The following is a 22,076-nucleotide window of genomic DNA, read 5'->3' on the forward strand; positions in this document are numbered from 1 at the left end:
CACGGGCATGAAAGCAAGCGTAGGCATAACCCTGGTATTAGAGCAGCCTTCCTGTATTCGGCCATCCATCTGAATAAATCGTGATTTCCATTCCAAGTCTAGCCCGGAGACTTGGTTGGGAATAGCTAATTTTCTGCCTACTGGTGTTCCTAGGAGCAAATGCCAGGAATTCCCTCTCTATCATCACATATCTCAACAGTAAGCAAATATGATGAATGAAAAAGAAAAGAAGGTGCAGCGCGTTGCATGCAATTAGGTCGACTTCCATATAGCAGTTCAATCTCTCGTCACTCCCCCCCCAGCGTACTTTGACACAATCAAGTCCACAAATACCTTGTTAAATAGACTTCTCGAACGGGTTATATCTCACTTTGTCACTTTAGCCGCTAGCTCAGTAGGTTGATGGTATAACTGTGGTATCACCTCGGCCTTGACCCGACCGCCTTACTTTCTCCCGCAGAACAAGTGCAGTGACAAGCGTCATCAAAACAAAGGACTCTCCCAAATCAACATGGAGATACAAGGCACCATCCTGCTTCACACGACCCCCGCCAGGCGAAAATACCGCCATAATCTCGTCTGCTTCGTTGACAAGCTTATGGCTTCCAGTTGGCCCATAACTCTCGTTGAGGCCGGTGTCCTTCCATGAGAAGGTCCGCATCTGACGATCAACTTCCAACTCAAAGACATAGCGCGATGACATGAAACCTTTCTTGCTGAGCTTGGTCGTGGTCACTGTTTTGGGAAGGCCGGGATCTCCCAGTGTGATTTGGATATCGGATGAAAAGCCGATGGACGCGCTAGATCCCACGATCGGGCCATCTGTGCTATTTCCGGCGAAGAAGATGATTTTTGGTTTGTCTGGCGTGGGACTTTTGTTTTCCACATGGTAGACGGTGGTGCCATTCAGTTTGACTTGATATTCGCTGTTCCAGTAGCCGCCGGTGATTTCATATTCAACCGGGTTTGGTGACAATTTGGTGGAAGCCATGCTGTCCTGGCGATGATGTTAAGGTTCAGAACTAAGTGGATATCCGATCTCTTTTATATCAAGGTATAGATAGGCTGACTTACCCACGTTTCTCGTATTTCGATGGAACATCGATTATGCCAAGTTTCGAACCAACTAGCTACTCAGCCACGGAACATGCCGCATGATTCCATATTTTTTCCCCCGCCGAGGCTAAGCGGGGGCAGATATAGCAGTGATTTAGCGCATATAGAACAGCTTAAATCCGTGGGCCAGTACATTTGTTTTAAAATGGTACCAGAGAACATATGAATTCGGAATGATGGCCAAAGGCCTCTTTCTTTTCCCTGTCTCCCATGAGAGCGTGTACTACCTCGAATATAACCAAGGTGGAGGCTGAGTCCTCAGATACCCCGCTACGGGTCCTTTGCCCCGCGACCGACAGTACATCCACGGAGAATTCGGTGAATCCGGACTGGCCATCTGGTGAGCTTCGCCCTCGTCTAAATTCCCTCGATTCGGAATATGTGAAGTAATGTAATCGGTAGTGGTTCAATGGGCTGTCATCGTGCTAGGGAGATTAGCCAGGGTATCATCTCTGAGATCTCGAACTCGCCGTGACCATCTGAACAACCAGGCAACTATGATTCCCAGGAAGCATACAGGAATAGTCCACTAACACGGTCGCGTGTATGATTCTGGAAGATATGACCCTTAGAATGACGTCAAAAGGTGGCTTTTTTGGCGCCCGATTCTAGCATTATTACCCATTGTGGAAGGGGAACCATACTGTACTAAAGCACCAATTCATTTTCCATTCCATCACTCTTCAATTAAGTTCAATAAGATTTTGCCTCTGCTGATTATGTATATTATTGTAGAAGTAGTGTTTACAACTAGGATAGATGGACCTGTCAAAACGATACCGCAAATGACAACCTCTCTAGGCGCCAGAAACAGCCCCCGATTCCAATATATGTAACACAAACGATGCTGGATTTGAATGTGATCCCAAGCTGAGGCTACAGTGCTCAGGAATCTCCGCCTGATTCAAACTTCTGTCGTCAAAATGGATAACCAGCCGAAGATCGAATTACTCCAAGCTGAGGTCGACGAAAATGACCAAAGCTTTTCCCGACTTCTGGTTGACGGTCGATCTATCAAATACATCACCGTAGAACCTGGCATTTACAGCTCTGAAGATATGTGTTTTGGTCCCTCCCTAGTCTCTATTTTACCAAAACTTCCCGCCGGAGACTGGAACGATGGACTAGTAGCTAAGGACGCAAAGGATGACCAGCCACACTTTGCGTATTGCACCCTGATCCAATTTCCTGGCGTTCAGAATACCTGGCATAGAACCTATGTCAACTACTTGGAGCTTTCGATCGGACGAAAGTTACGAACGGGCATATATGAGGCCAAATGTTTATTATTTGATGATGATATTATCGTCGCCAAATTCGCTCGTTTCCCCTGGGAGATTCAATGCATGGAGAATGAAACCACGGCATATCAATGGATATCCGGGCGTAACATCGGGCCCCCGTTCCTTGGGCACTTGACTGAAAATGGTCGAGTCATTGGGTTCTTGATGGAACGCATAACCGATGTACGGCACACTGGCACTCAGGACCTTGAGGCCTGCAGAGAGGTGTTGTCTCGACTGCATGATCTAGGAGTCCGACATGGGGATACAAATCGATTTCCTCGTCCATGATTCGAAAGCTACTTTGATCGATTTTGACACGGCTCAGAAATGTGACGATCGAAACTTGCTTCTGCAGGAGTTTGAGAATTTAACTGTGCGCCTCAAAGATCCGTCGGGCAGAGGAGGTGGAGGTCTTCTATAGAAAATTGCATGTTGGCACCACGGTAGTCACTGTTGGTAAAGAGAGAGTGTCTCTTTTTTCATCAATCTATATAGAATACAGAAGAGTGAGGCCGCTACAGTAGTTTCCGAAATCGGTTATAAAGTGTATAACATGAGCAAATTACAATCTAGGGAGCCGTTGTTGGCCATAGACTTGCCTCGCCGCTGAGGCTTTGCTTCATGTAGCGCGCCTCTATGCCGGACGAATTAAAGCCACATTACACTAAATACGAGAAAATTGACTAGCCTTCACCAATGTGACAACCCCTGTAGCCGCCACTTCCTTATGATAAATGGAGAGCCAACTATTTCTACCCACTTTGCCATAATATGTGCCTTCGGGTCAACATCTCGAAGAGAAAATGGGACAATGTCATTTCATAGGTGGATCAATCTTGTGTCAAGCTTCGTGGATTGAAATACACTGGGATCCCCTTGGTGTGATCTTCAATAAAAGGAGGAACAGCTCCGTAGCCATTCGCGTCATGTAAACGTGCGATATCGCCGTTGACTCGCTCGCGTTCTGCCTGACGAGGCTCATAAGCAATTTGTTTACTGCTGAAATGAACAACGACAACCGGGAGATTGTTCTGTTCAAGTAGATGTCCAAGTTCGGCATCGTAATTCTTGTTCGAGATATCGAACACAAAAAGTAGGCGAACTGCCCATTTTTGGATCGCTAAGAGCAATGTATCTGGCTGGGTGTCTCTTGGTCTATTGAAGAGTCTATGTTGCTCGAGAACTTGCATCGCAGGCGAAATGAGGTCTTCTGGAGAGTTGCAAGCCTGCTGCCATAGTGAACTCCGGTTTGACACAATGACGAGCACGCGTAAAGCAGATTCTCGCGACATAACAAACTACCCATCTTAGCTGTTTCCCTGGCAGATAGACAAGCATTAGCTCACTTACTGGTTCCAAAATGATATTTAGAGATAAAAAGGCATTTGTAATGAAGCGAGTTCCTCGAACGAAAGGGAGTTAATGGGTTATATATACAGCGGGGGCGTGCGGTTGAGGGGCGTTATACCCGAACTGTTGTCATGCACGCCGCAACCCCTAAACCTGGGATGTGTGAGAGTCGGGAAGCACACCGCGTTGCACGCGTTTCTATTTTCATTATCGAGCAACCAGCTAGTTATAACATGATTCATAGCCACCCTGACCACTCCATCTTTAGCCTTAGGACAGAGAACCAGCAGGAAAACTAACTCAAAATCCAAATCGCCAGCTCCACAGCGGAGTTGACGCCGCTCCCCTCCATTCTTCCCCATATCCCCGCATCTGATAAACAGATCTCAACCCCGATAATCTTCCATAATCCCAACGCAATACATACTTCCAAACACACCTAATCCCCTCCCAAAATGACTACAAACTCCTTCTCAACTCCTCCCAAAAACAAAGAAGGCCTCTTCTCTCCAGGCGGACCAACACCAGCCTTCAATCCACCCCCAACCCCCGCAACCCAAAACTACCGCCTCAACCACCTCGCAATCCGAATCAAAGACCCCTCCGCATCCCTACACTTCTACGTCGACCTCCTCGGTATGCGCGTCATCTTCACCATGAACGCCGGCCCCTTTACTATCTACTACCTCGGCCACCCACCGCCCGGCACCGAGGCCACAGATCTAGACGCGTGGGCTAAGAAAACGAGCGAAATCCCTGTTATGACGCGGACGAGCGGATTACTGGAACTATACCATGTACACGGTACAGAGGACGTGTCGACGGGCAATGTCCCGCCGCACTTGGGGTTTGCGCATCTTGGGTTTACGGTGCCGGATGTGCGGGCTGCGGTGGAGAGATTGAAGGGGGCTGGGGTGACGATTCTGAAGGATTTGGGGGTTTGTGAGAGGGAGAGTATTCCGTTGTCGGAGTGGGAAGCGGAGAAGGGGATTGGGAAGGGGGAGATTCATGAGAACTATGCGTGGTTCTTTGAGAAATTTGCCATGGTGGCGGACCCGGTGAGTGCGGTATTGTCTTAGAGAGAGTTCCTTGCTGATATATTGAACTAGGATGGGTACTCGATTGAGCTGATACCCCAAGACCTCTAATTTACCTAGGAAGATCTACAACTACATTTACAGTTAGAATGGCAATGATATCCACGAGTGACAATGAGAAAAGGGTAACGGGAATAGACCATGCATCCCGTCCCGAAAACAACATAGTTGTGAAAAAACCCTATTCATGAACAAATCCCGGTGGTACATAAGAATGAAGAATGCCCGAATGTTTTTGATTAAGCCTCCCAGCTGTCATCCTCAGCAACATCATAGTCCATCTCCCGCGGAGGCATGTTCCCCGGTCCCGGTGCTTGGGGGGCCGGCGTAGTGTCCATGGACATGTCCTGATCATCATCACCGAGGCCATTCTTCTCCGTCGGCGTCGCAGTTGGCGTGACAGAGATAGGCGGGTTGGGCACCCAAGTTTTTTGGATTTCACCTGCGGAGGGGGCAGTCCAACGGCCGAACATGAACTTCTCAGCTTGGTAGCGCTCCTTGAAAGCCACAATCACCGAGCCAGGTTGGTCGTGGTTGGGTTCGACAGACTCGTACTGACCAATACCCTAGAACATGAATAGTTAGCCAATTGCCTTGCCTAGTGGCGAATGAAGCGAATGGACGGGGAAGAAAACTTACAATCAGATGCTGCCGCAGGGCCTCGTCGTTATCAGATCCGATCTCGATTCCAGAAACAGCAACCCTCCTCGGTCGATTATCCAGACGAAGCACGCCTGCGCCCCGACCACGAGGGTTGAAAACGCCCCGGCCACGATATCCACCGCGGTATGAAGGATCATATCCTCCACGTCCCCGGTACGTGCCACGACCACGGTAACCACCGCGCCCGCGGTAGCCGCCACGACTGGAATCAGCGCTGGAAGGGTCAATGCCAAGGGTCTTCGCCTCCGCTTCGAGAGCAGCTAGCTGGGCACGCAGGTTCTTAGTCTCCTCGCTAACGTTCTCATCAGAGGCAGCAGCAGTCTCGCCAGGCTTTTCATTCGCCTCATCGGTGCTGAGAACCATCTCGTCGGAGCCACCGCCACCGATACGTTGCAAAAGCCGGGCTTTCTCTTCCTGGTGCTTCTTCAAAAGCTCATCACGTTGACGTTCAAGAGCCTGCTTGGCCTCTTCAGCCTCTTGGCGCTTCCGAGTTCGTTCTTCGTGTGCCCTTTGCGCTTCCGCCTGCTGCTTTTCAAACTCTTCCTGGTTGAAAGCAGGAGTTTCTAGATGAGAGTCGCCGTTCTTTTCGTCTCGTCTCGGCTTGTGCCAGTATACCTTGACGAAGCGATTGTCAAAGATCACCTTGGGGCTGGACCAGGCCTGCTTGGCCTCCGCAAAAGTTTCAAACTTCACTAGTGCCAGTTTCTTATAGGATTGAATGGTCACCTCGACAATATTGCCGAACTGCGAGAAGAATTCACGCACTGCCTCCTCGGACAACTTGTCCTCCGGGATTTGCTCAACCACAATCGTTGTGATGGATTGGTCCTCATTGGGACCCGCTGACGAGAAGTCGGACCGGCCGCCACGTCCTCGAGCACTGGGCCCACCGCGCCCACGGCCACGGCCGCGGTCACCACGGGCAGGACCACCATCTCCTCGGTGAGCACCAGCCGATGCGGCCTTCGGGTCGTACTCATTCTGAGATCCAGCCTCGCCATGCTGGTATGGGCACGTAGCACCCAAGTAGCAGATACCCTGGGTATCGTAGAATGGGCAGCGCTGGCTGATCGAGGCCATCTGGCCAGCACCAGGCTGACCAGCAACACCGGGCATTCCAGGCATAGGCATGCCAGGCATCTGCGGGAAGCCCATGCCCTGCATCATCATAGCCGCTGCCATCGGGTCATTCGGGTCGAACGGCGGGAATCCTTGCATCATAGGATTGGGAAAGCCGCCAGGCTGTCCCTGGGGATACTGTTGCGCACCATGTCCAGACCAATCGCCACGGCCACCACCGCGCCCGCGGCGCGGAGTCTTGAAGGCACGGTTCTGCGGCATCCCGCTCCCTGAATCTTCCTCGCCCTGGAATCCCTCATTATACGTCCGTTTCCGGTTGTAAAAGGCATTTCTGGGACCAGCGGGGGCATCAAACCCCGAGTGCGCCTGAGGGATAGGGACGGGAGGCTGGTGTTGAGGAGCTGCCACTGGAGCAGCTGGCTTGGGGCCAAATTTGGTAAAGAGCTCATCTACGAAGGGTTGGGTGTCTATTCTGTGTCAGCGACCAGGAAAAGTAGAGTGCAATTAGTGTCAAGCGCACTTTCTCTCAGGAAGTCCTCCAGGTTCTCGACGGAGGTCTGTTTAATTTCGTCATCTGGCGCATCAGAGCTAATGAGCGCAAGGACGTAGTCTGCCAGAACGTCGGAGTCGGCATCTGAACTGTGCGGCAAAGCGGACAACGTTAGCCTGGCCTTCAAGAAGAATAATTCTATTCGATCCGCGTGGGCTGGACTTACATGTCTTCCAGCCTCTTAACCACCCAAGACTTCACATTCTCGGCTTCCGCGTCGGTGAACTGCATCGCGGCAGATTAAAGCCAATTGCCACCAGATAGTGGTTTGACTGGACTCTTTCAGAGAGAATTGAGGTGCAGCGTCACTATACAGGAAGGGTGGGCGTCACTACACGATGTAGGACCTTTTTCGAGACGGGCTGACGGCGGTCACGGTGAGGTGGCAGGGAACGCGGAAGATCAAGATAGGACGAATCAAAGAAAGAATTAGGGTGCCAACAAAGAATCAGTCGGCTAGTTTCATACCGCGAAGTCGATGCGAGCTGTGATGTTGAAAGCGCAGAATTATGGACTGAAAGAACGCGAAGGCGCGCAAAGAGGGTCACGTGAGCGTGACAGGTGCAGAATCGGAGGGCACGGACGTTGGATACCACAGCTTTGGAGCTCTGCAGCTTGCCAGCTTAAAAGCTTAGAATCAAGCACCGAGTCATTACTGTTGTTAAGTAACAAAGTACTCGGCAATTATAGCTACAATATCTACTGAAATGGCGAGCCCCTAAAATCTACGCAGCAAAGAACCAGAGCTAGTGCCTAGCATACCATATTGATTTTCATGTCCAAAAGGTAGAACTAGACACGGCGAAAACACATACAAGGGAAATCATCAAAAAAAGCAAAGAAAAAAAAACAGACAGCTATGGAAACAAGAGCAAGCGGGTTGCGACCGAGGTGCCCGAGACATCCCTCGAAGCTCCGCACTTTCTAGAGACGACAGTGGCTGTGAAGCAAGCCCACATCGAAGCGGGGATGGAATTTTTGTTTGAACCGGGAAGTTGTATTGCATTCATCAATTTCATAAAAAAAGATTCCACGCGTGACTGCCAGACGCATGCTGGTCGGTCATGAGCATTTTTACAGCTTGTCGTAGTACTATGAAAGATGTTAGCGATTGTGTTACAGAAATCAAGAAGGGACATATGTTAAAGGGGAAACTCACGTTCTCGTAGCCGGGAACCTGCTCCTTGAGACCCTTGCGCTTGCGCATCTCCAGGACGACCTGACCGGGCTTGGTGGTGGCGTCGAGAGGAGAACCGCCGGGGAGGATGGCCCAGTGGTCGAAGACGGACTGGGGGAAGGCCTGACCACCGGTGGCAGAGCGCAGATCGGCAGGGAAACCGAAAGACTCGTTGACGGGCAGGTAAGCCTTGATGTTGAACAGAGGAGTACCGGGGCGCTGCTCCTCGGAGTAGACGTGACCACGGCGGCGGGTAAGGACACCGTAGATACCACCCATGGCCTGCTCGGGGACCTGGATCTCGACGTTGAAGATGGGCTCCAGGAGACCGGGATCGGCAAGCATGGCAGCGGCGTACAGGACACGACGAGCAGTGGGGATGAGCTGGCCACCACCACGGTGAATGGCATCAGCGTGCAGGGTAACATCGAGGATGTTGAAGCGGACGGCGCGGAGGGGCTCCTCAGCGACGGGACCCTCACGGGTGGCCCACTGGAAACCGGAGACGACGGAATCCTTGATTTCGTTCAGGTACTGAACGGCCTTGGTCTGGTCAACCAGCAAGTTGGCACCGGTGGTATCGGGACCGAAGCACCAAATCTTACGGGCATCGGTAACGTCCCAGCCGTACTCGTCAGCAAGGACACGGGCACGGGCCTTGAAGTCGTCACGGGGGCTGATCTTGCCGGACTCGATGGCGAGAGCGACCTCCTCCTCGATGGGCTCAGCGGTCATGTACAGACGGTTGTGCTTGTTGGGAGACTTGGACAGAGCGGTCATGCTGGACTTTCCGGTGACGGTCTCACGGTAGGAGACGACGGGGTCGGAAATGCGGAGGGGAACACCGGCGTGGTCCTCCTCAAGATCCTTCAGACAAATCTCGAGGTGGAGCTCACCAGCACCGGCAACGACGTGCTCACCGGACTCGTTGATCATGGTCAGAACGCAAGGGTCGGACTTGGACAGACGCTTGAGACCCTCGACCAGCTTGGGCAGATCCTGGGCGTTCTTGACCTCGACGGAGCGCTGCACAACGGGGGAGACGGAGAACTTCATGACCTTGAGGTTGTGGGCGGTCTCATCGGTGGTCAGGGTACCAGACTTGAGCAGGAACTGATCGATACCGACCAGACCGACAATGTTACCGGCGGGGACATCCTCAATGGGCTCGACGAAGCGACCCATCATGAGAATGGTACGCTGGATGGCCTTGATGTACAGGTCCTCCTTCTTGCCAGGGGTGTAGTTGGGACCCTGGATGCGGACCTTGATACCAGACTTGACGGTACCGGCGTAGACACGACCGAAGGCGTAGAAACGACCCTTGTCGGAGGTGGGAACCATCTTGGAGACGTACAGCATCAGAGGAGCAGTGGGGTCACAGTCACGGATACCAATGCAGGCCTTGTCGTCAGCGGGACCCTCGTACAGAGTCTCGGCACGGTACTTCTGGGCAGTGACGGGGGAAGGCAGGTGGATACAGATCATCTCGAGCAGAGCGTCGGCAGCGGGCAGGAACTTGCGCATGACGACCTTGAGGAGGGCCTTGCCGGTGAAGTCCTTCTCCTCGGAGGTGAGCTTGATCTCGAGCTTCTCAAGGAGAGTGGAGAGCTCCTCCTTCTTGTCGTTGTTGACAGCGGCGAAGACCTTGAAGATGGGGTCCAGGATGAACTGGTTGAAGGCACGCTCCAGGGGCTTGCCATCAGCATCACCGCTCTTGGTCCACTTCTTGGTCTTGGGGTTGAAGTAGTTGTCACCCCACAGACGCTCGAGCATCTTCTTGCGGTCAACACCGAACTTCTTGGCGTACTTGACGGCGAACTGGCGGACAGTGAAGCACCAGCCGTGGAGACCGGAACCGAAAGCGATGGTACCGCGGTCGGGGTAGACCTGGACATCACCAAGAGCCTTGTCGAAGTAGGTGGAGATGATGACGTTGACGGACTCAATGGTACGGGAGAAGGACTGGTACAGATCCTCCTTGGAGACCTGGAGCTCGAGCAGGGCACGGTCGACCTTGTTGATGCAAAGAACGGGCTTGATACGCTCGGTCAGGGCCTGACGCAGGACAGTCTCGGTCTGGACACAGACACCGGAGACACAGTCGACGACGACCAGGGCACCGTCGGTGACACGGAGAGCAGCAGTGACCTCGGACGAGAAATCAACGTGACCGGGGGAATCGATCAGGTTGATCAGGAACTCGGAACCGTCGACCTTCTGGGGGATCTCCTTCAGATCCTCAGGGTCGGGGAACTTGGCGTACAAGGAGATGGCAGTGGACTTGATGGTAATGCAACGGTCCTGCTCATCGGGACGGGTGTCCATGAAACGGGTCTCACCGGCCTTGGCGGCGGAGATAATACCGGCACGCTGGACCAGGGAGTCGGACAGGGTGGACTTTCCGTGATCGACTATACACGAAGAAACTGGTTAGCTCTGTATCCCAGAGAAAAGCTTGTCTATCATTCCACATCGACCAGGAATGGAGAATACATACCGTGAGCAATGACGGACATGTTACGGATGTTGGCCGGTCGGTCCATCAGAGACCGGATCTGGAGGCGGTGTTAGTATATCAAGTTCACACTTTGTGGTGCAAGCTCTGCTCAAGACGGGAGGAGGGGTTTACCCCTCCTCCTCGACCCTCCAGAGTCCCTTCGAGGGCAGAGATATCAGGATACGGACCTCCTCAATGGTGAAGCTGTACAGAACATCTTGTTAGCTGGATGTCTCCGATGGATCGAGGATGATTCTGATGGAGCGAGCTCGACGTACTTAACCATCTTGACGGTTTTTTTCCCTCAGATAAGCCCTAGAGGCGGGGTGGAGTCTTTTTTTGGAAGGGGAATAAAAGAAGCAAGAAAACACACAGATGATCTTTCACGGACGAGCCCGATGAAGATCAAAAGAACTGAGTGTAAACTGCTCCAGGAGGAGAGAAAGAGGGATGGGAGGGGAAAGAAGAGAAGGAGGGAAGGGGAGAAAGAGGGGAGGGAAAAAGTGGGAGAGAAAAAAAGAGACGAAAAAGTGGGGACCTTTTTCGCGCTGCCCCGCTCGCTGGCGATTTTCTGATTTTCTGTGCGTTTTTTGGGACTCCGACCAGCCCGTTAAATACATTTTCGGTCCTGTTACACGCAAATACAGGGATGACACCCTCTGGACACTCATACATACAGTATGATTACCAATCAATCTCTCGTCCTCTCCAGTTGATTCTTTCTCGTCTCCTAGCTCCTCCTCCGTACAGTGAGTAGCACGGAGTATATGGGCAGGTACAGCTACCAAGCAGACCCTATATAAAGCATCGCGGATTTGAAATCACCCTCAAACCGCTTAGCTCTCGACTCATATTCCGATCGTATCCGTGGTTCTCCGGGAAAGCTTGCAGAGCTCAGCAAGAGCTGACCAGCTTGCCACACACCCCCAATGTGCCGCGTCTGATTCGAGTACGGAGGACAGAAAACCTTCCCACCAACCCAACCAAGCAGCTAGTCTCCTCTAGGAGCAGGAGTCCTGCTACTAGTCCTGCTAGTAGAAGTACAACCAGCAGCGTTTCATGCCCAGCCCCGCCTCTCACCGCCCGCGCGGGGCAGTGATGGATTAATAATACAGTAACCGGGCCGTTTAACTACCTCTTGGACAACACAGTACAGCAGTACATACAGGAGTACTAGATTTAGATTAATTGGCCTTGGATAATAGACCCTAACTCTAGTATACTGTAGTATGGATCCTTGGACAGAAGTACATTGGACAGAAGGAACAAATAGAATTTGAAAATCAATGTACAGAGAACCCTCCAAATGGATTCGAAAACACGCATGTATAGCACAAGCTATCATACAACGAATGCTCCTCCACGCCTCAAAAACTCCAAACAATGCATATTACATACATATTATCTCTCTCTTCTCCCTCTTCAAGTCCCCAAAATCGTTCCATACGCATCCTCTACCTCCTTGGCAATCTCCAACAGAGTCACAATGATGATCTGATGTGTGACATTAGGCAGCTTATCACGCTGCAACCCTATCCATTCCAGTGGCGGTGTTGCCTCGCCCATGTCCCGCAGTTGTGGCGTTTCAATCACGGGCGGCTCCAATGCCGTGTAGGTGTACTTGCTTTGCGGCACATTGACCACGGCCGTAATCTTGTCCTGCTGCTCGGCACCCGCACCCCCTCCTTCTCCCTGGCCGCCGCCGTTCCCGGTTCCCCCTGTGATTCGGACGGCTGACGGGGGTAAAGGCTTGCCGAGTCGGGAGGCCAACGCCCGTGAATGCGACTCCCACATGTCACGGATGAAGCTGATGCGCGAGTAGTTCCAGCCCACATCCACTTTGCCTTCGAACGTGCTGTGGAATATGTAGTCGATCTGTCGCGTTCCAGGCACCTGCCAGGTTTCCATACCAGCCACCAGTCGGGGCACCTTGAGAATGGTGCCACCACGGGAGCCAGCGGCACGTTGGGCGATCGCGTCGACAGACAGCTCGTCCAGGTTGGCAGAAGCTGGGCGGTTGATCCCAGAGAGAGCCACGCGCAGTTGGCCGAGCGTGAGACCGAGTGCGCTGTGAATCTTGTTGGATTCAAGAGACACGGTAAATCGGGCCTGTGCATCGTGCGCCTCGACCTTGAAGATCTGGTTGTCAAAGAACGAGCTGGGGAAGGCTCCGAGATCGACATGCCGGATATTGACCACCACTCCGGTGTGAAGAGAGCCAGGTGCGCGCTCCACCTCCTCGTCTTTCTGGGCCAATTCCTTACTGCGAGCCTCTATCCGGCCAGGGACCGCAGAGGATTTGCGGCGAAGATACCGCTCCACCTCTCGCAAAGATGCCTCGTAGGCCGATTGTTTATCTTGCACCAAACGTTGCCAGGCCTGGAAAAGCGCCAACGTCTGGGACGCAGTCAGAGACGTGCAGAATACCTGGACCTCATCACCTTCCAGAACACTGAACAGTCTTTCGCCTCCTTTGCCTGGAGCCTCGCGCACATTGTACATGAGGAAATCGAATTTGGTCACATGGGCGACCAAGAAAGGCTGGTAGTCAAAGGATACCTTGGCTTGCAGATGATGGAAAGCGATCGAGGCCTGGATAAGAGGCGTGTTCCCAGCAGTCTCTTCGGGCCATTTGATGGAGGTGTGGACCTTGAAGGAGCGTAGCTCGACGATCCCGGCCATGCGACCCTTGCACTCAATGCCAACGGAGTCGAAGTTGATACACATGCTTTGCTCACGATCCGAGGTCTTGTTTGAGGATACCCAAGCATTATCAATTGCAAATTGGGCTTTGCCTAGCGTCGATCCCAAGTCAAGCGTAATCTCCAGTTTTTCGACGGCAATTGTGGTATTCCAAGGGAATGCTGATGTGGATGCCACCTGTTGGTATCGCTGCACGATGTAGGTTTGGGCCTCGGGCTGCTCTGGCTGTGGGGGAGGAGTTACGGAGTCAGATTCGTCATCATCTGACGGAAGCCAAATCTCGCGGAACAGAAGAGAATCCTGAACCTGCTTGGCATTCAAGGATACTTTCATGGGGCTGACTCGCAGGATTGCCGACATTCCACTCGTTCGGCCGAGGTGTTTGCTATTCATGAGGGACAGAACCATTGACTGAACTTCGAAGCTTGCCGTAGACTCGTTGGAGTAAACATGCTTAACCGAAGCCTCGAGGCTGTTGAATGCTAAGGATAGAGCAAGGAAACGACCCTGCTCTGTCGACTGTACTGTATTGACAGTCACGTAGACACTCTCAAATTGCGCCGTGGCGGCTACTCTGGCGATCGGCTGGCAGCTCAAACTGAATTCTTGTTTACAGAACAGCAAGCCGAGGTTGACCTTACACCGTCCCAGAATGGAGTTCGGATCGGGTGCGCCAAAGGGGAGTCTCTTGCATCAACTTCTGCGGTTGCAGTTTTGCTGCAGTAGATGGCCTTCGTGGACGGCCTGGCTGGCTTTGTTGTTGCTCACCCATAATCTCTTTCACCGTAGCGGTCATCTGCTTGACCAGGGGAACAAGAGTTGGGTATAGAACGTTGGTAGATGGATCAACCTTCAGTTCCGCATTGAGTGCTGGATTGTCAGTGCCGTTATCTTCAAATTGAACTTTAAGAGCGACACCTGGCGCCCGCAGAGTAGCCGTCGTAGCCGAATCTCCTTGCACATACTGGCCGTACTTAGACTCTGGAAGCCTGGTGCCCTTCAACGTGGCAGTCAACAACGTCTGAGAATCATGGCTCTGCTTCCCCTGTAGCGACACAGTGGCACCAGTGAAGTCAACATCAACGAGAACCGATCGGAGACGCCTGTTACCAAACAGACTACTGTCCTTGTTGGTGTTGTCTGGAGATGGCTTTGTGGCCCACGCAGCCCTACCCTCACGCAACGCCTCGCTGGCAGATCCCATGGAGTTTCGTATCATGTTAGCAGGAATGATGAATTCGGATGTCGCACGAATATCAAGTGACTTTCCTGCAGCTTGGAAAGCAAGCCACAATTCCTTTCCGCTTGAATAGTAGGCGACATTGAAAACCAATTCCGGCATGAGAGCTGAATTGAGTGAACGCTTTCTTCTGTCTGCGCGGAATGGTACCATTTGAAGCTGCATGTTTTCGATCCGGAGTTTGGCCGCATTCTTCTTTTTGTTGGACAGTTCTACCTGCTTGATGGAGAATATCAAATCCTCCGGCTGCCGGCGGCCAGGTTTATCAGACAAAGCTGTCGACATGTTCCATGCCACTTGAATGTCTCGGAACTCCAACGAATAAAAGGCGTTCAGGAAGGCTTGGGTGGGATCGTTATCGTTCAAATGAATCTCTGGCGCCTCGAGGGGGGTCCTGGGTCTTTCTTGATGCTGGTTGCGATGTCGCAGTCTGCGCAGGCGTTCAACTTCGTGAGATAGATCCAAAGTCTTGATGCGTTCTTGGGTGTAGATGGCAATGTCAACCACCAGCGCCGCCGTCTCAGCAAACAGCTCGACGTCCAACTTGTTGCTGGTGAGATGATATGCCCGCATGACTTCTCCATTTTCCCGAACTGTGGAAGTCCCTTGAAGTTTTACGCCGGCTGAGATGCTACCATAGGGTTTGCTCTTCGAATTTTCTTGCCTGCGTAACTCAAAATTGATTTGAGGAGCGTCAACGCTGAACTCGGGATAGTCCATGGTATATGCGCGGTCAAGGCCATTCTGAAGGCGCATCTGCATCATTCCCAGGCTAAGAATCATCTCCGCGGAATATTTGTTGCGATTCAGACCCGGTGCAACAGCGTGTATTTCGAATCCAGCTACCGTGAGCCGAGATCTGTACAAAATCACCGAGTTTGCGGCAACTAGTTCAGGCACAGGTTCGGTTTTCGATTTTGGCAACGAAAGGACGTCGCCAAGATGAGACTGAAGCACATCCACATTTTGCTTGAGGTCTGAGATGAGATGCGAAACATCTGGTCCGGTCAAAACACCGAGAAGGCTGCGGACAGCACTAGCCTCTAAGCGAATGAGTTCAATCGTCATATCAACTTCCACTTCTCTTCGCGCAGAGGAGATGTTTGCAAGGATTCGGCCATTGGCAGGAGGAATCTCCAGAATTGAAAGAGTCCGAGATCGATCGCCTTCGCCAGAGCTGAAAATATGCGAGTTCTTCTTAATGTCGAAATCCACCTCGATCTTGGATGTTTCTGTGGGCATAATCGACATTCGGGCGACTTCGCCAGTTATCAGATAGGTCAAAGAAGGCAGAAGACTGAAGCTGAGCCGGTAATCATCCAGGAACATCGCCACGTTAATCTTGTTGTGGATGGGCTTGTTCGGTTTCGTGACTTGTTCAGGCTGGGCCTTTGGAAGTTTGACATTTTCCACGAGCTGTCGGATGTACCGGATTTCGTCTTCAATCAGGCGATCAGCGGTGTGGGCCAAGCTGACTGGATCCTCCTTCATATCATATCGAAGCTTCCTGCACGAGCCCGCAACCTTCCATTCATGCTTGCATTCGAGCTCATTCTCATCGGACATGAGCGAGAAATACAAGTATGGGTCGGCAATTCTAGACAACATCAGAGTTCTGGATTGGCTAAAAAGCTCTGAAGAGCAGGCTTCAGCACTGAAAAGCAGGGCAAGGCCCTCGTTTCTTGTCTTCTTCGTGCTTTGTGAGGTGTGGACAATAGATCCACGAAGGACTTTGGAAACAAGCGCCAATTTCAAGTTAATGGCATCGAGTGTGACAGAGCCGAAATCCGTGCCAAAAATGATTTGAATTTCGGCTAACTCCTGCTCTCCACGGGTAGGAACAGGCGTTGTAGTTGATGAATCCAACGTCACGGGAGACATGACTTTGATCAAGCCCTCAACAAGGTCGACAACTTCCCATCTCAATCGGAGAGCAGCGGAAGAAGAGTACAACTGCAGCGCGGCAACCTTTTTGTTCTTTTTGTCGCCTTGAATTGCCTTGTTTGGGATAAGCGACGCGACAGTCGAGAGGTTCTCAACAATGAAATCGCTCTCTCTTGGTCCAGGGTCCAAAGAGAAACGGAGGGTTTTCACGGTACATGACAAAGACATAGCAGGCTCCGATTTCATCGGTTTTGGTTCAGATCTTGACCAAATTTTTCGCATGATGTAGCTTTTGTCGACTTGAGCAAGGTCCCAGGCTCGCCATTGATCGAAACTTGCCAGTACTGTTGACTGGGCACCAGGTGGTACAGGAAGATTGCTGCCTTGGCATCTGCTTTCTAGCTCTCGCTTGTGGTGCACCGGCAGATTCTCGTAGATATTGCGAATGCGGGAAATGATTTTCCATGAATCGTGTTGTCGCAGGTGACTTGAAGCGATACGAAGGACATTGGATATACGTGTCAGGAATATGGGATCCGCGATTTCGCCAGCTGATTTTGTCAAGAAGTAGACTAGGAACCGCAAGCGTCGTTTACTGGCAGCCGAAGTATGCTGGAAAGCCGATGCCGCAGAGTCAAACATGGTTGTAGCTCGGCGAACAAGGAAGGCCAAGCGTTCGACGGACTTTGCGGAAGTGACTGTATTGAAATTTCGCATTTGAAGATGAGATCGAATATCTGGCTCCGTTACCATCCAGAAATTCAAGTCGCTGAGGTCGCAATTGAACAGAGCTTTTTCTTCAAATGTATCAGTTCGACTGCCCTCGACCGAAATCCAGAAATGATCAGCCGCTGCATGCCCGGTAATGCCCTGTTTGAGGCCTTCCAAAAGATCCCCCTTGTGTCGCTCGACCCTCCTTTGAAACTCGGCTCGAAGATTGTGCACTGCGATTGTGTATTCATCACGAAACTCAACCTGTCTCTTGTCCGGACACCCTGATACATCAATGAGGCGCATATGGATCGTGGGAACTCGAACGGCAATAGACGTTGATCTCTTCGGCTGGCTCATCGCCTTGTCATAGCCAACAATGTCAGAAATTACGTCTTTCTGGAGAGAATCAATTATCTGGGTTGGGTGTTTTGGCTCAAGTCCGTCCATCAATGAAGCCAGGCTGTGAAGGAATTTAGGGGTACAGAAACCTCTAACGCCCAGGGGAAGATCGACCGCAAGATTGGTGTACATTGTTTGGTCATCCTCAAATGTTAGGAAGATTGCTTTCTTGCTTGTTCCGATGTCAGAATCCATCTCAGGCGCTTTTTCTTTGCTCATCGACAAAGGAAGGTCTGTTCTATCCAGGGAAAGCTTCCAGTAGGAAAAATGGGGTATGATCCAAGGATTTGCGTCACGAATAGCTGTTGGGGAAAATGCGCTGTCCTTAGCCCTGCTCAAGTGCACAGTGGACCAGCTTGCATCCCGAGGAGTTGGCTCAGGTCTTCGCTTCGGCTCAGATTTTGATGAAGATCGAGATACATCCTTAGGGGAAGCTTTGCTACTGCGGAGGCTTGATGTTCCGGAGTGCACCACGAAGCTCCGAGAACTTGCGGCAGCATGTGTTCCCGAGAACCCACGATACGAAGTATGAATCGATCTATGTCTCTCGTTTATGGGTTCAGGCATAGATGGTATGGGCATTGTGGGGGGAAAGATCGTGTCATCAGCGTGTGGAAGTGACGAAGTAGGAGCAATCTCTTCCCAATCGAACAGAAGCCATTGGGCTCGATGGGTTCGTTGGTCATGGATCTTGATGTGCTCTTGTTGCAAGCGTCGGCTCTCCGTTATATCCCGCTTACGAAGTGCCAACTTCAGACCAACTGCCATTTCAATCAGACCCAGAGGAGATATCGTCTTATCGGCCATTCGCAGAGCCAGGGGGACTGATTGACGATCCACACCAGCAATGGTAATGCTAGGGGCGATGAAGCTCAGCCTTTTCGAAAATTTCGAATTTGCCCAGTCATTGATCTTGATGGACAAGGGCTGAGAATCTAGAATAACGGCGATTTCATCAAGAAGCACGGAGATATGAATCGATGCAATGTTGGCTCTCAGGAAGGTGACATCGAAGAGAATTGGTGGAAAGAGCGGGTGTAGCGCATTCTCTTCATTGTCAAATGAAAAGTCGAAACTTTTGAAACCAGACGCCAGGCACGCGATGAAATCTGTGGAGCATTCACCTAGGATTTTACCGACATCAAAGTCCCAATTGCAAACGTACGTTGGCTCCGCAGGGGGTAGTCCGAACAGGCGATGGCCGTAAGCTGAAAGGCCATCAATAAACAGCTGAGTGCCAGATGTGACAGAGGAGCCATCAGACTGAGTGGATTGCAAATCCAGTTTAAGCGGACTGATAGAAAGTTGCATGTCCATGTAGTAGTTCGTGAACCTTAGATCAACTTCAAGGGATGCAGCAGACAGACGAGCACATCTTGAATTGTCATAGATGCTTTCAGGCAGCAGAGCACATGGACTGTCAACGGTGACACGTACCAATACATCCATGTCGTTTGATTTTCGATTAGGGTTGATCCCCGTCGGATTTGAAGGTTGCGTGTCCGCGTAGGCTAGTTCCTGGTATTCCTCGAGAGTCTTGAAGTGCATCTCGTCCCCGAAGTAATTCTCCCTGATGACCATGAAGCTCTTGATCAAGAAACCGTAGAGGTAAAGCCGTGGTGAGACACCGTCAACATTGAGAACCAATGTATCTATCAGCTCTGATGACGTGGCTGAGAAGTAGTTATAGGATCCATCGATGAAAAGACTTTCCAGCGTCGCCATAGACTTTTCGGGCAGGAAAGAGTGTAGCGTGTCCCACGGAGGCATGAGGTAGTCCACGCCGCCTTCCTCGAGAGCAACCTTGAACTCGACTGCATTTTGCTCGGGTTGGTATTTGTTCAGAGGTATCATGACGTTTGACGTCAAATGCTTGCCATTGATGACAATCAATCGATTATCACTCAAGTCGGAAGGATTGCTGATGATATTGCGATCGTTCACATTGATGAAAAGCTGCAGGTTCGAGAAGACAAGATCAATGTTGTATATAAACGGGACAAACGTATGGTAGTCAGATGGAGGCCCCGATGCCCAATCGCTGATAAGATCGGTCAACAGGAAAATGTGATCCCGCAAAAGAAATAATTCCAGATCTTGGCTGTCGACAGTGAAACGCCACGACCGGAGACTGTTCCAGACGAGAGGATTGGACAAGTCACAAGTTACCAAATGACGAGGGCATTGCCACAGGAGCCCATGATTCACGCTGGAAGACATTCTCGACTCTCGAAGATCCAAAGAGAGCTCGTTGCGAAATCCAGTATTTGAGGCGATCATGTCCATGGCATAATTAACGGTAGAATCCGGGCCAACGCGAAGAGAAAGCCATCCGAAAGGGCGAATATCAGGGCCAATATGACCCTTCTCGCCCTCCTTTGGCCGGTGTTTCCTTCTCTCGGTTTGCTTCTTGGCTTTGGAGGCACCTCGGATGGCGTCTGCCCGCCCCTTCCACATCCAATCCTTGGACGGTTCTCGCGTCGGAATGCGAACAGTGAGCTCCTCGTTGATTTCCACTCGCAATCTAAAGACCGTGTTTTGTCGCAAGACTCCCGGTGCCAACTGTTCAGTAACTTCAGAGCTTCGATAGAAATTCGGCAAGAAAACATTTTGCAAGCCGATACGTTCGCGATCCGCCCAGGGTCCATAGTTGATGGTGCCTCCGTCGAGTTTGAGATCGATTCCCCATTCAGGAGGAAGAGCATTGTTAATGTTTGTTTCTGTATGCGGGTCTACACCAGTAGAGCTTAGGGGCTGGGGGCCAACGCGCCCTGGGATATCCCAAAAATATGTCAAATGCAAACCAGGGCTGTCGAGAATCGTAGAGAATCGACCATACTCGGCCGAATTCCATTTCTCGTGGTCGTCGTCATTCTCTTCATCCAGATATCGAGAAAGGCCGACCCACCGAACGTCCGGAAACTCAGCTTGGCTCCGTGGCATACTTTCATTTTGCCTGATGCTGGCGTGGAATGATTCCACTGACGTTTGGAAATACGGGACGAACTCACGGATGCTGTGCAATATTTTGCGTTTTTGGAGCCTGTAGCTGAAGAGATGCCCCCCGTTACGCTTTGAAGAGGATTCCTCCTCCTTCACGGCGCTAAGCATCTTTGCAGTCGCGATTTGACCTTGTTTGAAGTCTGGGTTTGGTCGCATCTGGATTACCGGGTGGTCGAACTTGAAGGAAAAGAGTTGTCGGTACAGGTCCAGTGGGCCTGCCTTGCATGCGGCAATTGTGCCCTCTGCACTATCAAAGGTCGTGGTAAGGACGGATCGAGTATTTTCATTGCCCATGACGATGGCTCCCTTTCTGCAGTCCAGCTTGACTGGGAGCAGCTCAAGCAGATTAGATACGGATTCTGACAATTCCGAGTCGCGAATTTCCGTCTTTCGGGGGTCAAGGTTCTGCCCTCCGCTCATGCTGTGATCAGATACGTTGTCGGCTGTTGACTTCACTGCATCTTCCGAACTTATATTGACTGAACTATCGGCGCGCTGGTGCTTTTGTTGGGCCTCCGGCGGAGACTGAATGGACTCATCATCTTCACCCAAGCTCCCGTCCTTGTACCCAAAGCCGGCAAGGATGCTGTCATATGCTGGGGTCCGGTTGTATACGAACCACTCAAGGCCGTAGGCTGTGATTGCAACCCGGCACGGGCGCTCAATCCTCTTCTCGACGCCACCTTGTTCCCCAACACTTTCGTCCGCGTGGTCACCAGTAATGAACTCGCTTTGATCTTTTTCAGAAGTGCCTGGGACTTTCCTCTTATGCCCCGCGCGTGAAAGGTCCGTCCGCTCGACTGTGCGCTTCCAATACCTCCATGTTATGAACCCACCATGGATAAAGATTGTCTCGTTCACGCCATGATACCGGATTCCTTTGAAGAATATTCGACCACCTAGTAGCGATATTTGCAACGCCTTGATATCGACATAGACGCGGTAGTAGTGCCAGGTATAAGATCGGATCGCATAGGACAGGAGGGTCGCAAACAGCCGGTTGAAATAGAACAGGAAGAACAGAGCGCTATTCCTTGTATTAGTAGCGATCAATGGCGGTTGGTATTGGGGTTACTTGCAGAATCAAGGAGACAATGAGCTCTAGGAGAAAAAACCTAGGTAGATCAGCATTGTAGCTATAGATGGATGATCGGAGCAGCGACAAACCAATTGAAGCTTGGATCGGGAACCAAGTAGGTAGCTGTCAAGCTAGTACTGGCCATTTCTCCGGGAAATCGCCAAACGGCGTGAGCATCGTCTCAGCGAGACAGAGCGACTCGCGATCGACGAGTCCAAGGAGCACGCGCGGTCATT

General features: G+C 51.4%; 7 protein-coding genes across 7 annotated transcripts; 2 read left to right on the plus strand and 5 right to left on the minus strand.

Annotated features, from left to right (window-relative positions):
* Positions 1-391: 391 nt before the first annotated feature.
* Positions 392-991, minus strand: N7458_001946 (uncharacterized protein; the record flags this gene model as incomplete). Its single annotated transcript, XM_056905329.1, has 1 exon — positions 392-991. The coding sequence occupies one exon, from the start codon at positions 989-991 to the stop codon at positions 392-394; it is 600 nt and encodes a 199-aa protein (XP_056769436.1).
* Positions 992-2,039: 1,048 nt separating this feature from the next.
* On the plus strand, positions 2,040-2,823 carry N7458_001947 (alpha-galactosidase A precursor; the record flags this gene model as incomplete). Its single annotated transcript, XM_056905330.1, has 2 exons — positions 2,040-2,582; positions 2,650-2,823. The coding sequence occupies 2 exons, from the start codon at positions 2,040-2,042 to the stop codon at positions 2,821-2,823; spliced, it is 717 nt and encodes a 238-aa protein (XP_056769437.1).
* Positions 2,824-4,207: 1,384 nt separating this feature from the next.
* On the plus strand, positions 4,208-4,900 carry N7458_001948 (putative lactoylglutathione lyase (Glo1); the record flags this gene model as incomplete). The annotated part of the gene is made up of 2 exons (XM_056905331.1): positions 4,208-4,810; positions 4,862-4,900. The coding sequence occupies 2 exons, from the start codon at positions 4,208-4,210 to the stop codon at positions 4,898-4,900; spliced, it is 642 nt and encodes a 213-aa protein (XP_056769438.1).
* A 188-nt stretch (positions 4,901-5,088) lies between these two features.
* N7458_001949 (CCCH zinc finger and RRM domain protein) lies at positions 5,089-7,373 on the minus strand (the record flags this gene model as incomplete). The annotated part of the gene is made up of 4 exons (XM_056905332.1): positions 5,089-5,415; positions 5,489-7,059; positions 7,113-7,231; positions 7,309-7,373. The coding sequence occupies 4 exons, from the start codon at positions 7,371-7,373 to the stop codon at positions 5,089-5,091; spliced, it is 2,082 nt and encodes a 693-aa protein (XP_056769439.1).
* An 843-nt stretch (positions 7,374-8,216) lies between these two features.
* On the minus strand, positions 8,217-11,105 carry N7458_001950 (elongation factor 2; the record flags this gene model as incomplete). The annotated part of the gene is made up of 5 exons (XM_056905333.1): positions 8,217-8,234; positions 8,302-10,733; positions 10,820-10,877; positions 11,008-11,023; positions 11,098-11,105. The coding sequence occupies 5 exons, from the start codon at positions 11,103-11,105 to the stop codon at positions 8,217-8,219; spliced, it is 2,532 nt and encodes an 843-aa protein (XP_056769440.1).
* Positions 11,106-12,241: 1,136 nt separating this feature from the next.
* Positions 12,242-13,915, minus strand: N7458_001951 (uncharacterized protein; the record flags this gene model as incomplete). The annotated part of the gene is made up of 1 exon (XM_056905334.1): positions 12,242-13,915. One exon carries the CDS (start codon positions 13,913-13,915, stop codon positions 12,242-12,244), a length of 1,674 nt encoding a protein of 557 aa, XP_056769441.1.
* Positions 13,916-14,159: 244 nt separating this feature from the next.
* On the minus strand, positions 14,160-21,985 carry N7458_001952 (uncharacterized protein; the record flags this gene model as incomplete). The annotated part of the gene is made up of 2 exons (XM_056905335.1): positions 14,160-21,795; positions 21,930-21,985. The coding sequence occupies 2 exons, from the start codon at positions 21,983-21,985 to the stop codon at positions 14,160-14,162; spliced, it is 7,692 nt and encodes a 2,563-aa protein (XP_056769442.1).
* Positions 21,986-22,076: the final 91 nt, after the last annotated feature.

Source organism: Penicillium daleae (assembly GCF_028827525.1).
Source record: "Penicillium daleae strain IBT 16125 chromosome Unknown utg000002l_segment0_segment0, whole genome shotgun sequence".
NCBI classification, from domain to species: domain Eukaryota; kingdom Fungi; phylum Ascomycota; class Eurotiomycetes; order Eurotiales; family Aspergillaceae; genus Penicillium; species Penicillium daleae.